Genomic DNA, 13,668 nt, shown 5'->3' on the forward strand with positions numbered 1-13,668 from the left:
GGCAGGAAGCTTGGCCACAGTGATGTACTGGGCCTTTCGCACTACCCTCTGTAGTGCCTTCACTGTCAAATCCCGAGCAGTTGCCATACCAGGCGGTGATGCAACCGGTCAGGATGCTCTCGATGGTGCAGCTGTATTACCTTTTGAGGATCTGGGGACCCATGCCAAATCTTTTCAGTCTCCTGAGGGGGAAAAGGTTTCGTTGTGCCCTCTTCATGACTGTCTTGGTATATACCAACGTGGGTGAATAAAAGATGAACTGAGGTCCACACACCAGTCCAGTTGATGGTGGTAATGCACCTTAAAGTTTGTTGCCAACCGCCATATAAAGTCCAAAGAGGAAAAAGAAGCCTGAAGGAAGGAGAAATGACGAGAAACTAATTTTGTTTACCTTTTGGGGCATCGCGACTGGTTACCTATTTTGATGTGATATGAAAGTATTGTGTCAAATTATTTTCATGTCATATGCAAGTATTGTGTGAACTTATGTTGATGTGATATGAAAGTACAGCGATGTAGGTTTCTGGAAACGTATCGCAAATGAGAATCGATTCACATTTAGGTGGATTATTTGACCATTTTACCTGCCAGAGCCAGTCTACCTCTGAAAATAACATACAGTTCTTGGACCTTGAGGAGTAACGGGGGCAGCAATCAGCAGTAGAAACAATAACACAGCGTACTCCCTGCCCGTTTCAGTAAAAAGCTGAGGGATGGGGCTGGAGAAATACAACCATCCATGATACCAACATTATAGTTTTAACCATGTTTTGAGGATATACAGTGTTCATTTATATTTACTGACAAACATTGGAGTAAAAACAAGCTTATATTTTGGGTTCTGATGGGGTACGATAGTTGAACTAAGCTCATGAGGCATTTATAAGTGAATTCTTAAAGAAACAGATGGGTACATATCATTAATGTATAAGTCCCAAAATAGATGTAACAACTGCTGATTGCCCCTTTAAGAGTACATATTGGGCTAATCGAATTGGAGATATTGAGGACTACAGTATTTCAGGTATTGTCATTGGATGCATTTGATTATTGTTAATGTTTTGTTGATGGTCCACTCTTGATGTTCTACACGTTACAGTGTAGCTTCAGCCATTCCTACAAAACTACATTAAAGTGTAGAACCTCTTTACTGCATATTGGTTCAACGACTGCAGAGACGGTACTTACTGGTGTTAAACAGATCTCCAACCTCCTCTTCTTCATCCAATGTGACAGTAATCTCCCCCTCCTCCTCTTTCACTCCAAAAACTGCATCCTCCTCTTTCTCTTCCTCCTCTTCTTTTACTGTAACATCTTCCTCCTCTTTCACTCTCAACGCATCTGCCTCTTCTTTCACTGTAACGTATTTCTCTTCTTTCACAGTAACAGTCTCACCCTCTACTTGTTTTTGTATTGTAACATCCATCTCTTCCTCCTCCTCTTTGACGAGAGCTTCTTTCTCCGTCCAGCAGACCACCTCTTCTTTATCAGGAGGTGAGTAACTTAGTGAACTCATGGTCGGGGATGTTCGCTAGCTAGCATTAGCGAATAGCCTAGTTCAAAGCTAACTTAGCAAACCAGCTAGCTGACAAACAACGTAAATATATAATTAAATGGGCCAACAAGTACATACGACAGAAGTGTGTTTAAAACACATCGACTAATATACACCAAAACAGTGTAAAGAGCGTGAATGTTGTAGCTATGTTTGCTAGAAAGCTACGGAGGTGTCTGACTAGCTGTTGTTGTTGAAGGAGCGCCCCGTCCACTAGATTATACGTCACACTGGCAGCATCGCCTGAACCAAAAATACGCACATCGCCATCTGCTGACTAGAGTGGGTAACGCAGTTGAGGAACCAAAAGTATATTTTCATTTATTTCATAAAAGTTTAATAATATATTAAGTCGTTCAAAGACAAGCATGTGTTGATTGATTCGTGTTTAATGAGTGAGAGTTTAAAACAAACTTTAGACCCACTTTATATTTGCATTGAACCATACTTCTGACATGGATCATTTTGACCCCAGAGGCATATCTTTTATCATAGCCTAAATGTGGTTTATTCAATTCTTCCAATTTTTCATGACTTTGTCAATCAACTTGTTCTTAATAAATCTGAATCATGGTTTAGTGTTTCTGTATCAAAACGGACTTTTAACAAATTCAAATCCTTTGGAGTCATTTTGACCCCAGCCAAAAGCACCTTTGATAAATAGGATGTTTATTTCAAATCGAAATCACATTTTATTGGTCACATAGACCTGTTTAGCAGATGTTATTGCGGGTGTAGCGAAATGCTTGTGTTTCTAACTATGACAGTGCCGTAATATCTAACAAGTAATATCTAACAATTTCACAACATATACCCAATACACACACATCTAAATATTTGAATCTAGGTTTCTCTGTAGACATGATCCATCCCACCAGAGGGTGGGGGGGCTCCTGTATCAGTGGTTTTGACCAGATAGACACCTGCAGACACACAGTATAGTGCCTCCCATGTACTCTCCTAAGATTGGACTTTTCTATACCACGTATCACGTGACTGTGTACAAAACTGCCAATGGTAGAAAACTCTGCCAGCGGTAGAAAACTCTGCCAGGTGTATACAGCGCATTCGTAATATATTCAGACCCCTTCACTTTTCCACATTTTGTTACGTTACAGCCTTATTCTAAAATTGAATAATTATTCCCCCTCATCAATCTACACACAATACCCCATAATGACATCACAATACCCCATAATGACAAACCAAAAACATTTTTTTCACATTTTTGCAAATGTATTTAAGTATTCAGACCCTTTACTATGAGACTCGAAATTGAGCTCAGATGCATCCTGATTCCATTGATCATCCTTGAGATGTTTCTACAACTTGATTGGAGTCCACCTGTGGTAAATTCAATTGATTGGAGATGATTTGGAAAGTCACAGACCTGTCTATATAAGGTCCCACAGTTCACAGTGCATGTCAGAGCAAAAACCAAGCCATGAGGTCAAAGGAATTGTCCATAGAGCTCTGAGACAGGATAGTGTCGAGGCACAGATCTGGAGAAAGGTACCAAAAAATGTCTTCAGCATTGAAGGTCCCCAAGAACACAGTGGCCTCCATCATTCTTAAATGGAAGAAGTTTGGAACCACCAAGACTCTTCCTAGAGCTGGCCGCCCGGCCAAACTGAGAAATCGGGGGAGAAGGGCATTGGTCAAGGAGGTGAACAAGAACCCGATGTTCACTCTGACAGAGCTCCAGAGTTCCTCTGTGGAGATGGGAGAACCTTTCAGAAGGTCAACCATCTCTGCAGCACTCAGGCCTTTATGTAGCAATGATTACATTTTCAATATTTATTTCAATGGACAATTCTGTGAAATGTTCTGTGAAAGGTGTAGGCTAGAGATGACATGCAGGAGCTTGCAGGGATTTGTAGTCTTGCATGTCATCTACTTTGATGCTAATTAGCATTTTAGAATCCGAGAGTAAAGAGACACAAAAATATTGATACAAGTATTTGTATTTATTATGTATCCCCATTAGTTCCTGCCAAGGCAGCAGCTACTCTTCCTGGGGTTTATTATGGATCCCCATTAGTTCCTGCCAAGGCAGCAGCTACTCTTCCTGGGGTTTATTATGGATCCCCATTAGTTCCTGTCAAGGCAGCAGCTACTCTTCCTGGGGTTTATTATGGTTCCCCATTAGTTCCTGCCAAGGCAGCAGCTACTCTTCCTGGGGTCCAGCAAAATGAAGGCAGTTATACCATTTTAAAAACATTACAATGTCATCTTGTTTTTACATGGCATTGTAGATTTTAGCGGTATACAATATGTATTTTGTATGTTTTCAGTGTATTTTTAACCAGACAATGGATTAATCGTAAATTAAAGTTCTCAAGTCTGACAGCCCAAACAAAAACACAAATTCTCAGTCAAAAACACAAGTCAGAACACAGCCTCTCGATTTTCTCATGTGTTTTCAGGTCCTCTGACTGGGAAAATGTCTTTCCACAATGAGAGCAGTGGTACAGTGGGGCAAAAAAGTATTTAGTCAGCCACCAATTGTGCAAGTTCTCCCACTTAAAACGATGAGAGAGGCCTGTAATTTTCATCATAGGTACACTTCAACTATGACAAACAAAATGAGAAAAAAAAATCCAGAAAATCACATTGTAGGATTTTTTATGAATTTATTTGCAAATTATGGTGGAAGGGCTTTCACACACGGAGCAGTGGTAAGGCTTCTCTTCTGTGTGTATTACCTTATGTGTTTTCAGGCTCCCTAACTGAGTACAACTCTTTCCACACTGGGAGCAGTGATGTCGTCCTGCTGGTTTGGAAGTCTCAGGGTCTGGTTCCCCTGAAGGACTCTTTCTGCTGTCAGAAGGAGAGTCTGGTCTCTCTCTATTATTTAATTAAACAGACTTGAATGAAACCTCCACATGATAAAACTTCCTATGACATTTAATCTAGACTAGATCCCTCAATCACCTGAAGTCAGTTTTCACAAGTATTATTAAACCGACTTCAAAATGCAGGTCTCTGTGTGCTTCTTAGGATGTCCAGGCAGGTGATTCACTTCTAACTTAAGTCTAGCAGGTGTTTACATGGTTTGACACATCTGCCAGGTGATTAAAAATCTAATTTCAGTACCAGTGTATTATATATATATTTTTTCACTAATGTCATGAAATCCAATTGCAACTCCTCTACGGACTCGGGGGAGAGGCGAAGGTCGAGAGCCATGCGTCCTCCGAAACACGACCCTGCCAAGCCGCACTGCACATCTTGACACACTTAACCTGGAAGTGATACTGCCTGGATTAGAACCATAAAATGATGCAGCTGATGATCATTAGATTAGAACCAGGGACTGTAGTTACGCCTCTAGTGACCACCATACCCATTACATGATGCAGCCACCACCATGCTTGAAAATATGTAGTCAGTGATGTGTTGAATTTGCCCCAAACATAACGCTTTTTTATTCAGGATATAAAGTTAATTTCTTTGCCACATTGTTTTTCAGTATTGCTTTAGTGCCTTATTGCAAACAGAATGCATGTTTTGGAATATTTGTATTCTGTACAGGCTTCCTTCTTTTCACCCTGTCATTTAGGTTAGTATTGTGAAGTAACTACAATGTTGTTGATCCATCCTCAGTTTTCTCCTATCACAACCATTAAACACTAACTATTTTAAAGTCCCCATTGGCCTCATGGTGAAATCCCTGAGCGGTTTCCTTCCTCTCCAGCAACTGAGTTAGTGACTGGGTATATTGATACACCATCTAAAGTGTAATTAATAACTTCACCATGCTCAAAGGGATATTCAATGTCTGCTTTTTTACCCATTTACCAATACATGCACTTCTTTGCGAGGCGTTGGAAAACCTCCCTGGTCTTTGTGGTTGAATCTGTGTTTGAAATTCACTGCTCGACTGAGGGACATTACAGATAATTATATGTGTGGGGTACAGAGATGAGGTAGTCATTCAAAAATCATGTTAAACACTATTACTGCACACAGAGTGAGTCCTTGCAACTTATTATGTGACTTGTTAAGCAAAATCTTTATTCCTGAACTTATTTAGGCTTTTAATAAAATTTGTAAACATTTCCAAAAACATAATTCCACTTTGACATTATGGGATATTGAATACATTTAACCCCAGTATCTCTACTTGCACATTCATCTTCTGCTATTCACATTCACTACCATTCCAGTGTTTAATTGCTATATTGTAATTCCTTCGCCACCATGGTCTATTTATTGCCCAACCTCTCTTATCCTACCTTATTTGCACATGCTGTATATAGATTTTTCTACTGTATAATTGATTGTATGTTTGTTTATTCCATGTGTAACTCTGTGTTGTTGTATGTGTCATTGCAAATGAGAACTTGTTCTCAACTAGTCTACCTGGTTAAATAAAGGTGAAATAAAAATACATTCTAAATTCAGGATGTAACACAACAACATGTGGGACCAGTCAAGGGGTGTGAATACTTTCTGAAGTCTCTGTATATATAAAACTCCCCCCACCCAGCAATCTAATAGCATCAGTAAAATCTGTTGAAATAAAACCACAGATAAATATACCTAACATAGTACATCTATTAAACAATACATCACAATACATCAGAAATAGTTTACACATTATAGAGATCCATTCATGGACGTACAGGTCTGTTGGATAAACCTTCAGAAATAGTTACACATTATAGAGATCCATTCATGGATGTACAGGTCTGTTGGATAAACCTTTAGAAATAGTTACACATTATAGAGATCCATTCATGGATGTACAGGTTTGTTGGATAAACATTCAGAAATAGTTACATATTATAGAGATCCATTCATGGATGTACAGGTCTGTTGGATAAACCTTCAGAAATAGTTACACATTCTAGAGATCCATTCATGGGATGTACAGGTCTGTTGGATAAACCTTTAGAAATAGTTACACATTATAGATCCATTCATGGATGTACAGGTCTGTTGGATAAACCTTCAGAAATGTCCGCTGCTGATTTCTTCCAGGTGTCCATAGCGGACACCCTGGCCCTGTGAATCCTGGCCGTGGACAAATTCTCAGTCAGAAACATAAGTCAGAACACAGCCTCTATTCTCTCGTGTGATTTCAGGTCCTCTGACTGGGAAAATGTATTTTCACAATGAGAGCAGTGGTATGTTGTCTCCTCCTGTGTATTAGTATGTTGGAAAGGTTTTTCTCCTGTGTGTGTTCTCTCATGCGTTTTCAGGCTCACTAACCACCTAAAACTGTTTCCACAGTGAGAACAGTGATAAGGCTTCTCTCCAGTGTGTATTCTCTCATGCTTGTTCAGGACCCATAACCACCTAAAACTCTTTCCACAGTGGGAACAGTGATAAGGCTTCTCTCTAGTGTGTGTTCTCTCATGCCCAACCAGGGCCCCTAACTGAGTAAAATTCTTTCCACAGTGAGAACAGTGGTAGGGCTTTTCTCCTGTATGTATTCTCTCATGCATTTTCAGGCTCCCAAACCACCTAAAACTCTTTCCACAGTGGGAGCAGTGGTGTTGGTTAGGCGTCTCCGGGTCTGTTTCCTCTGAGGAACTCTTCCCGCTGTCAGAGTCAGGTCTCTCTCCTGCCAAAAGACAAACAGATTATTTAGTTAAACAGAGAGATCTGAATGAAACCTGCATTAAATAAAATTGTCTTCCTATGAGATTTAATCTAGACTAGATCCCTCAATAACCCGAGGTCAGTCTTCACAACATTACATCATTAAAAATAAACTTGGTGATGGTTAGATTTAAAAACAAATGATGTAGAGCTCCAAATCTAATCTCTCAGGGAATGTCATGATGTCATAATAATAGAGCTCTATAATAATATATAATGTCATGTTTATAGGCTGAGCAGAGCTCTATAATAATAGATAATGTCGTGTTTATAGGCTGAGCAGAGCTCTATAATGATAGATAATGTCGTGGTTATAGGCTGAGCAGAGCTCTATAATAATAATGTCATGTTTACAGGCTGAACAGAGCTCTATAACAATAGATAATGTCATGTTTTAGGCTGAGCAGAGCTCTATAATAATAGATCATGTCATGTTTAGGCTGAGCAGAGCTCTATAATAATAGATAATGTTATGTTTACAGGCTGAGCTCTATTATCTGTCTATAGCTTGACAACATTCAACTGTTTTCGTGATATGTATTATCTAACACTTACAATTTCTTTCCTTTTTGGTTACTAAGCAGTTCTATTAACATTTAGCAACTACGTTAAACTAACAACATTAGCAAACCCGTTAGCTATATTTCAGAGGTTAAAAGTTGGATATTAAATTAAATGTGGTCTGTCACACAGTCGAATTTTACAATATACAGAATGTCCCACAAAATGTGTACATATGACTTTTTTGAAAACTCTCATAACCTAACTTAACTTACATGAATTGCAATAAAAATCAGTGGTCAGCTAGCAGGGTGTAGAAGGGTGTATGTAGTCGTAGTTAATATTATTATTGTTTCTTGTTGACTATTTTAATTGAAATCATTCATGGTAAGGTAGTTATGTTGGATAAATAAAACACATAAGAAGCCGTATGTATCTTACATTAAAGGGCCAATGCCTCCGTTTTTAATCTCAACATCAAATCCTTTCTGGTTAACGATGAAGTAGCTTCCTGGTTTTGTTTTAAAAAATGTCCACTGTCTGGGTGTTCACTCCCCCCACGGGTTACTATAGCAACACACATCACAACCCCACGGGTTACTATAGCAACACACATCCCCTGTCATTTATATCTTGTTTGTCAATTCTGAGTGACATTAAAGTTGTGAATTTGCTAATCGATTGTTAAGGTTTTGTTGGTGACCCGCTCTTTGGTGGTATACACATCTTACAGTGTAGTTATCAATCCCTAAATTACATAATAACTAAATAATAATAATAATTCAATACTAATTAATAATAAATAATGAAAGCATAAACATTCAGTATAACGCTGCTTTAAAAACACGCATTAGTTCAACAATAGTTTGTGCTCCTGTTTTTAAGACAGTACTTACTGGTCTTAATCAGATCTCCTGTCTCCTCCTCCTGTTCTTCATTCTCCTCCTTCAATGTGACAGTTATCTCTTCCCCCTTCACTCCAAAAACGGCATCCTCCTCTTTCTCTTCCTCCTCTTCTTTTACTGTAACATCCTCCTCCTCTTTCACTCTGAACGCGTCTTCCTTTTCTTTCACTGAAAAGTCTTTCTCTTCTTCTTTCACGGTAACTGTGACATCCTCTTCTCCCTCCTCCTCTTTCACGACAATGTTCAGCCCCAGACCTTCTTTCTCCGTCCAGCAGACCCCCTCTTCTTTAACAGGAGGAGAGTAGCTTTGTGAACTCATGGTCGGAGATGTTAGCTAGCTAGTTAGCATTAGCGACCAGCCTAGCGCAAGGCACATTTAAGACATCTGCCTGACTAACAACGTAAATACGAAAATAAATGGGGCAACTCGCTATAAAACAGAAGTATGTCTAAAACACATAGGCAAATATGCACTGAAACAGTCTAAAAAGCTTGAATGTTTAGGCCATGTCGCCTAGCAAGCTACTGAAGTGACTGACTCGCTGTTGTTGTTGAAGTGTCCCGTCCACTAGATTATACCTCACACTGGCAGCATCGTCATCAGCTGACTGGAGTGGGTAACCCAGTATAAGGAAATGTTTATTTTATTTCCTGACAAAAAAGGGTATTTTTAAAATGTATTTCATTAAGTAATATTATATTGATACGTCCAAAGGAAAGCATGTGTTGATTGATTAGTGAAGATGTGTGATGAATGTGAATTTAAACTTGACATCTAACTCTGCATTTAAGGCAATGTTATATTCATTCGGTCAAACAAACGCTCTGCAGCCTAGTTTAACAGTGATCTACGTTCTATGAAAGCTGCTAACTGCATGCCCAGGCCCTGGTATATCAACAGACTGCATACAAACCTAACTGCATCCTCAGTCCCTGGTATATCACCAGACTGCATACAAACCTAACTGCATCCCCAGGCCCTGGTATATCACCAGACTGCATACAAAGCGGCACTGAACACAAAATAAGGAGCATTTACTTCACTGTACAATCTACCCCTTGATTCAGACCTGTCCCTCTGCTTCACACTGAGCCTCGGAGCTGCAGTTTCACCACATTCTCATTGACAAACCCAACATCTGTCTCTGAAATGGTCCATAATATGAGGTCAACTACCTGCCCCTTGGACCCTATTCCCACAGGACTCATACAATCATAAATCACAAAACACTTTCTTAATTCAGGCACCATGCCTAATTCCCTTAAAACTGCCTCCATCAAACCAACCTTGAGAAAATGTGCATGAACCCTTCCAGTCTGACTAGATACTACAGAACTACCTCTACCAACAATCTGCATAAACCCTTCTAGTCTGACTAGATACTACAGAACTACCTCTCTACCAACAATCTACATGAACCCTTCCAGTCTGACTAGATAGTACAGAACTACCTCTCTACCAACAATCTGCATGAACCCTTCCAGTCTGACTAGATACTACAGAACTACCTCTCTACCAACAATCTACATGAACCCTTCCAGTCTGACTAGATACTACAGAACGACCTCTCTACCAACAATCTACATGAACCCTTTTAGTCTGGCTGTATACAACTACAGAACTACCTCTCTACCAACACTCTGCATGAACCCTTCCAGTCTGACTAGATACTACAGAACTACCTCTCTACCAACAATCTGCATGAACCCTTCCAGTCTGACTAGATACTACAGAACTACCTCTCTACCAACAATCCGCATGAACCCTTCCAGTCTGGCTAGATACTACAGAACTACCTCTCTACCAACAATCTCCATGAACCCTTCTAGTCTGACTAGATACTACAGAACTACCTCTCTACCAACAATCTGCATGAACCCTTCTAGTCTGGCTGTATACAACTACAGAACTACCTCTCTACCAACAATCTGCATGAACCCTTCCAGTCTGGCTGTACACAACTACAGAACTACCTCTCTACCAACAATCTGCATGAACCCTTCTTGTCTGGCAAGATACTACAGAACTACCTCTCTACCAACAATTTACATGAACCCTTCCAGTCTGGCTGTATACAACTACAGAACTACCTCTCTACCAACAATCTGCATGAACCCTTCTAGTCTGACTAGATACTACAGAACTACCTCTCTACCAACAATCTGCATGAACCCTTCTAGTCTGGCTGTATACAACTACGGAACTATCCCTCTACCAACAATCTGCATGAACCCTTCCTGTCTGACTAGATACTACAGAACTACCTCTCTACCAACAATCTGCATGAACCCTTCTAGTCTGGCTGTATACAACTACAGAACTACCTCTCTACCAACAATCTGCATGAACCCTTATAGTCTGACTAGATACTACAGAACTACCTCTCTACCAACAATCTGCATGAACCCTTCTAGTCTGGCTGTATACAACTACAGAACTACCTCTCTACCAACAATCTGCATGAACCCTTCCAGTCTGGCTGTACACAACTACAGAACTACCTCTCTACCAACAATCTGCATGAACCCTTCCAGTCTGGCTGTATACAACTACAGAACTACCTCTCTACCAACAATCTGCATGAACCCTTCCAGTCTGGCTGTACACAACTACAGAACTACCTCTCTACCAACAATCTGCATGAATCCTTCTAGTCTGGCTGTATACAACTACAGAACTACCTCTCTACCAACAATCTACATGAACCCTTCTAGTCTGACTAGATACTACAGAACTACCTCTCTACCAACAATCTGCATGAACCCTTCTAGTCTGGCTGTTTACAACTACAGAACTACCTCTCTACCAACAATCTGCATGAACCCTTCTAGTCTGACTAGATACTACAGAACTACCTCTCTACCAACAATCTGCATGAACCCTTCTAGTCTGGCTGTATACAACTACGGAACTATCCCTCTACCAACAATCTGCATGAACCCTTCCTGTCTGACTAGATACTACAGAACTACCTCTCTACCAACAATCTGCATGAACCCTTCTAGTCTGGCTGTATACAACTACAGAACTACCTCTCTACCAACAATCTGCATGAACCCTTATAGTCTGACTAGATACTACAGAACTACCTCTCTACCAACAATCTGCATGAACCCTTCTAGTCTGGCTGTATACAACTACAGAACTACCTCTCTACCAACAATCTGCATGAACCCTTCCAGTCTGGCTGTACACAACTACAGAACTACCTCTCTACCAACAATCTGCATGAACCCTTCCAGTCTGGCTGTATACAACTACAGAACTACCTCTCTACCAACAATCTGCATGAACCCTTCCAGTCTGGCTGTACACAACTACAGAACTACCTCTCTACCAACAATCTGCATGAATCCTTCTAGTCTGGCTGTATACAACTACAGAACTACCTCTCTACCAACAATCTACATGAACCCTTCTAGTCTGACTAGATACTACAGAACTACCTCTCTACCAACAATCTGCATGAACCCTTCTAGTCTGGCTGTTTACAACTACAGAACTACCTCTCTACCAACAATCTGCATGAACCCTTCTAGTCTGACTAGATACTACAGAACTACCTCTCTACCAACAATCTGCATGAACCCTTCTAGTCTGGCTGTATACAACTACGGAACTATCCCTCTACCAACAATCTGCATGAACCCTTCCTGTCTGACTAGATACTACAGAACTACCTCTCTACCAACAATCTGCATGAACCCTTCTAGTCTGGCTGTATACAACTACAGAACTACCTCTCTACCAACAATCTGCATGAACCCTTATAGTCTGACTAGATACTACAGAACTACCTCTCTACCAACAATCTGCATGAACCCTTCTAGTCTGGCTGTATACAACTACAGAACTACCTCTCTACCAACAATCTGCATGAACCCTTCCAGTCTGGCTGTACACAACTACAGAACTACCTCTCTACCAACAATCTGCATGAACCCTTCCAGTCTGGCTGTATACAACTACAGAACTACCTCTCTACCAACAATCTGCATGAACCCTTCCAGTCTGGCTGTACACAACTACAGAACTACCTCTCTACCAACAATCTGCATGAATCCTTCTAGTCTGGCTGTATACAACTACAGAACTACCTCTCTACCAACAATCTACATGAACCCTTCTAGTCTGACTAGATACTACAGAACTACCTCTCTACCAACAATCTGCATGAACCCTTCCAGTCTGGCTGTATACAACTACAGAACTACCTCTCTACCAACAATCTGCATGAACCCTTCCAATCTGGCTGTATACAACTACAGAACTACCTCTCTACCAACAACCTGCATGAACCCTTCCAGTCTGACTAGATACTACAGAACTACCTCTCTACCAACAATCTGCACGAACCCTTCTAGTCTGGCTCTATACAACTACAGAACTACCTCTCTACCAACAATCTGCATGAACCCTTCTAGTCTGGCTGTATACAACTACAGAACTACCTCTCTACCAACAATCTACATGAACCCTTCCAGTCTGGCTGTATACAACTACAGAACTACCTCTCTACCAACAATCTACATGAACCCTTCCAGTCTGGCTGTATACAACTACAGAACTACCTCTCTACCAACAATCTACATGAACCCTTCCAGTCTGGCTGTATACAACTACAGAACTACCTCTCTACCAACAATCTGCATGAACCCTTCCAGTCTGGCTGTATACAACTACAGAACTACCTCTCTACCAACAATCTGCATGAACCCTTCCAGTCTGGCTGTATACAACTACAGAACTACCTCTCTACCAACAATCTGCATGAACCCTTCCAGTCTGGCTGTATACAACTACAGAACTACCTCTCTACCAACAATCTGCATGAACCCTTCCAGTCTGGCTGTATACAACTACAGAACTACCTCTCTACCAACAATCTGCATGAACCCTTCCAGTCTGGCAAGATACTACAGAACTACCTCTCTACAAACAATCTGCATGAACCCTTCCAGTCTGGCAAGATACTACAGAACTACCTCTCTACCAACAATCTACATGAACCCTTCTAGTCTGACTAGATACTACCTCTCTACCAACAATCTGCATGAACCCTTCCAGTCTGGCTGTATACAACTACATAACTACCT

The 13,668-nt window shown here is 40.6% G+C and overlaps 1 protein-coding gene and 1 long non-coding RNA gene across 4 annotated transcripts in view; both read right to left on the minus strand.

The window, feature by feature from the left end:
- Positions 1 to 13,668, minus strand: part of LOC139567003 (zinc finger protein 436-like) — a 109,783-nt gene that overhangs the window by 55,627 nt on the left and 40,488 nt on the right. For 2 of the 3 annotated variants that reach the window (XM_071388420.1, XM_071388416.1), the window contains exon 1: positions 1,189 to 1,761. The exons of the other annotated variant lie outside the window; for it this stretch is intronic. In XM_071388420.1, coding sequence (XP_071244521.1) covers positions 1,189 to 1,516 — 328 coding nt within the window. In that variant the 5' untranslated portion in view covers positions 1,517 to 1,761. Of the gene's footprint in view, positions 1 to 1,188; positions 1,762 to 13,668 lie in introns of those variants that run through there. 3 annotated transcript variants of the gene reach the window in all.
- On the minus strand, positions 5,835 to 9,960 carry LOC139567030 (uncharacterized). The gene is made up of 2 exons (XR_011673209.1): positions 8,563 to 9,960; positions 5,835 to 7,127 (listed from the first exon to the last, which is right to left on the minus strand). It is a non-coding gene; the product is annotated as an uncharacterized lncRNA (long non-coding RNA).

The sequence above is a fragment of the Salvelinus alpinus genome, unplaced genomic scaffold (genome assembly GCF_045679555.1).
Source record: "Salvelinus alpinus unplaced genomic scaffold, SLU_Salpinus.1 scaffold_40, whole genome shotgun sequence".
NCBI lineage: Eukaryota > Metazoa > Chordata > Actinopteri > Salmoniformes > Salmonidae > Salvelinus > Salvelinus alpinus.